Source organism: Ranitomeya variabilis, chromosome 2, assembly GCF_051348905.1.
Source record: "Ranitomeya variabilis isolate aRanVar5 chromosome 2, aRanVar5.hap1, whole genome shotgun sequence".
Lineage (NCBI taxonomy): Eukaryota > Metazoa > Chordata > Amphibia > Anura > Dendrobatidae > Ranitomeya > Ranitomeya variabilis.
This window is the reverse complement of record NC_135233.1, coordinates 1,041,303,650-1,041,307,826: the sequence shown is the minus strand read 5'-3', so window position 1 is coordinate 1,041,307,826 and position 4,177 is coordinate 1,041,303,650. Positions and strand designations below refer to the sequence as shown.

General features: G+C 41.8%; 1 protein-coding gene across 1 annotated transcript; it reads right to left on the bottom strand.

Annotated features, from left to right (window-relative positions):
- Positions 1-527: 527 nt before the first annotated feature.
- On the bottom strand, positions 528-2,847 carry KCNF1 (potassium voltage-gated channel modifier subfamily F member 1). The gene has a single exon (XM_077291431.1). The coding sequence runs from the start codon at positions 2,308-2,310 to the stop codon at positions 730-732; it is 1,581 nt and encodes a 526-aa protein (XP_077147546.1). The 5' UTR covers positions 2,311-2,847; the 3' UTR covers positions 528-729.
- Positions 2,848-4,177: the final 1,330 nt, after the last annotated feature.

Here is a 4,177-nt window from a genome sequence, read left to right as displayed (position 1 = left end):
ATAGATAGATAGATAGATATGAGATAGATAAATAGATAAAGATAGATAAGTGGATACCGTAGATTACACATAGGAAGATAGATATTGAATTGATAGATAGATAGATATGAGAGATAGATAGATAGATAGATAGATAGATAGATAGATAGATAGATAGATAGATAGATAGATAGATAGATAGATATTAGGTTACCTTTCCTTATCTTTTACGCACCTGTGAAAATGCTACTGGAACTTTTCTGCCTATGATTGACAATGACCAAAACATCTCACGTCATCTCTACCAGATTTGTTTTTTCATTTTGTTTTTATGCAAATTGCGGGGCTAGTAAATACCAGTCATATGTAAAGATGTAGAATTAAGACATGTCCCACCAAAAGTGGAAAAACATTTTTTATAGATAGGTAGATGTAACAGAGCTGCATCTATCCTTATGGATTATGACATTATCAGTGATTTACATGGGGCTGCTTGTAAGCTGCTTTTATCACATAGAGCCATAGTGAAGTACAACAATCTCCAGGACTCCAGCACAAGGTTGTATCATGGCACACTTTATTAAACATGGTACATACCACAGGACTGCCACACATGAAGATTTCAAACAGTTCACTTGATTTTTAGTTTATTTTTCTAATAGGTCTATATGTTCCCTTTGTAACATGACCTGTACAGATGATGAGGAGTTTGTTCCTTGCACCAATGTCCTTATATTGTGTCGTCTCCAGTTATTTGCAACTCTGCAGTCTTGTCCTGTGATGTTTCTCCTTAGACAATGCTGGAATGAAAGTGTCACTGTGGGAAGCTTTGAGGTGACTCCACATCTTCACATCCTCAGACCTGCATGTGTCACTTCTGAAGCCTCTGAGATCTCCTCCAGAAGAATGAAGTTCCATCAATTCCAGTTCATGCTTGGTAGCAGTTTCCAAAACCCTCTGTTTGTTGTAATACTTCACAAAGTTGTTGATAATGGGGTGAATGGGGAGAGCGATGGCTATCACCCCACAGAGGAAACTTGTAGCTGCATTCAGTTTCCCCAGAGTGGTTTTAGGGTAGATGTCCCCATACCCAACAGTTGTCATAGTGATGATAGCCCACCAGAATGACTGAGGGATGCTCTTGAACAAAGTTTCTGGATGGCTTTGCTCCATTGTGTATCCAAGGGCTGAGAATACAAAGATGCCAACAGCAAGGTACATTAAGAGGAGCCCTAACTCCTTAAAACTGCTCTTCAAGGCATAGGTTAAAGTCTGGAGACCAGAAGAATGCCGGGCAAGTTTGAAAATCCTAGCAATCCTCATAATTCTCAATGCCTGGACTGCTTGCTGGACATTAGTCAGCTCCATCATTCTTGCTCCAAGGTGTGTCAGGATTAGGCTGACATAAAAAGGCAAGATGGCCAACACATCGATAATATTCATAAAAGATAGGGCAAAGTGTAACTTGTTAGGTGAAGACATGAGTCTTAGGATATACTCCATGGTGAACCAGATGATACATGCAGTCTCTATGTTGTCTAGAGTAGGGTGCTCTACATGGTTCCCCTCAGAGTCCTCCACCTGAAGATCTGGGATAGTTCCCAAACACATGACAATGGAGGAGATCAGGATGAAGAGAAATGATAGAACTGCCGTGACCCTGGCTGGAAAGGAGGACTCTGGTTTCTCCATGAACTTCCAGACATACTTCTGAAACCTTTTCCATCTACTCTCTGTTGTGTCAACCCCCAGGTCATCAAGGATGGTCTGTACCCTCCTGGCTATCTCCTCCAATTCCTCCTTTTTCTCACTTAGGTGGCTTTTACAGCATTCATCCAAAAAACTTAAGTCTATTTTCCAGAACTCCATTTCATTCTGAAAACAAATAGGACATATCCCCTTCTTCATATGCACCTCTCCATAATAATATACCTCCATGATACACTTGAAAGCATCAGGGTCCCTATCAAAGTAAAATTCCCTTTGCCCTGGGTCATAATCATCGCATAGTGAGAAGATGGCATCATACCCCCCAGCTATACAGTTCATTAGCTCTGCCAGTCTGGTTTCTGGATACCTGCTTAAGATATCACCATAAAGGATTTGCCTGATACCCCCAACATTGACTATGATCTCTACCTCCTCACTGCAGTCTGATCCACTCTCATTCAGGTCTTCAGAGCTGGAACTTCCAAACATTTTGATTTGAAATTGGTCAATTTTGGTCCAAACAGAAACTTTGCAAAGTATTAGAGTATTTCTCCAAATCCTACAAACCAGGGAAGGATGTGAGAAAGCATCAATGTTGATCTTCTGGTCTCCAAAAGGCATGCCATGTAGGAAAGTTCTATGAGCAAAGCATAGGAGCTACAGCATGTAGGTTTCCTTATTCAGCAGGTGCCTATTATTCCATTGAGGCTGCTTCTTTCCATAAATCTGCAGCTAGAACAGCTTTCCCAGTCTTTGTGCTGATTGATGCAAGAGAATAATAACAAATGAGCAACAAGGTGGTCCCTGCAGAAGGAAGACCCTGATTCACCAAAGCACAGCCATCAGCTGCAAATACTGAAGCATTCAGGAGCAGATTCCCCAGGCTGATGTGAAGGCTCCACCTGGCACAAGCGGACACTGTGCTGTGGAAAGTTGCACTGGCTTTTCCAAGGCTGGCAGGAGAAGAGGACAGGAATCCCAGCGTGACGTCACGACCCTTTAAACAGGCTTCCCCCTCCTGGGGAGAGAGTGCGGCAGCTGCACACACTTGTCACTGTGCATGCCAATTAATGGGTGATATTCTGGATAATGCAAGAAGAAAATGAACTAGAAAGGTATAGGGCGGCCGAGGAGTGTGAACAAAGACAAAGAAGGGTAGGGAATAGGGGAATGGAGGGATGAGGCGGAGAAGAGCGAAGGCAATTTGGGAAGATGATAATAGGGTGAATGTGCGTAAAGTCAGAGACTTGGCCACCATCCATGTGAAGGGGGAAGGTCAATCATAGCTTAAAAAAATAAAATTCAGAGTTAACTATTGCATTGTCAAGGCAGGATCAGGTTTCTATTGGTTCGAACTACTCGATTTTTTTTTTATCATGGATGAAATGCTTGTGACTAACACAGTCATGTAAGGTTTGTATGGCATTGATGTGTTGTTAATCTCCTGTCCCCGACGGGGGGCTCACAATCTAAATTCCTTCTTTGAGCTCATTCAGAAGAGCGTATAACGTCCATTTGCAAAATGGGAACCATGTAGACAGCACAAGGACCAATGCAAGTCTGGGTGGTTGTTCACATGAACATTTTTTACACAGGGACCGATGGTCTGAGTGTGAAAAAAAAATCAGAACATGCACAGCTCTGATCCTTATTCCGGATCAGACTCTCCTAATGGGTGCGTAAAACATGTATGTCATAAGTTTTTTTTACTGATATGTTACAATTCTTAAGATACAGTGATTTTCAAAAGTTATCCACCCTCTTGGCTTTTTACCTATTTTGTTACGTTACAACCTGTTTTTAAATATTTGCATAATCCGATTTGTGTCTGATGCATCAGCACTAAATAGTCTAAGCTGGCAAAGTGAGAAAAATATAGGCATAAATTGAATTTATGGTATCAAATAACTAAAAATTGGCATGTGCATACATATTTACCCCTTTTGCTATAAAGCCCCTAAAAATGTCACGTGCAAGCAATTACCTTCATAAGTCACATGTTTAGTGAAAGGAAGTCCATTGTGTGCAATCTAAGTGTCACCTGTCTGTCAGTATATACACTTTACCTTTCCTGAAAAGCCACAGAGGCTGCAGCACCATTAATAAGAGGCACCACTAACCAAACACCATGAAGACCAAGGAGATCTCCAAACAACACCATGAAGACCAAGGTGATCTCCAAACAACACCATGAAGACCAAGGTGATCTCCAAACAACACCATGAAGACCAAGGTGATCTCCAAACAACACCACGAAGACCATGGAGATCTCCAAACAAGTCAGGGACAAAGTTGTTGAGAAATACAAGTCAGGGTTTGGGTTATAAAAAATATCCCAATCTCTAATGATCCCCGGAGAACCATCTAATCCATTATCATCAAATGGAAAGAACATGGTGCCACAACAAACCTGCCAAGAGAGGGCCGCCCACCAAATCTCTCAGCCCGGGAAAGGAGGGCATTAGTTAGAGAGGCAGCACAGAGACCA

Coding starts and splice junctions, on each gene's coding strand:
- KCNF1 (XM_077291431.1), bottom strand. CDS start 2,310: ATGCCTTTTGGAGACCAGAAGATCAACATTGATGCTTTCTCACATCCT.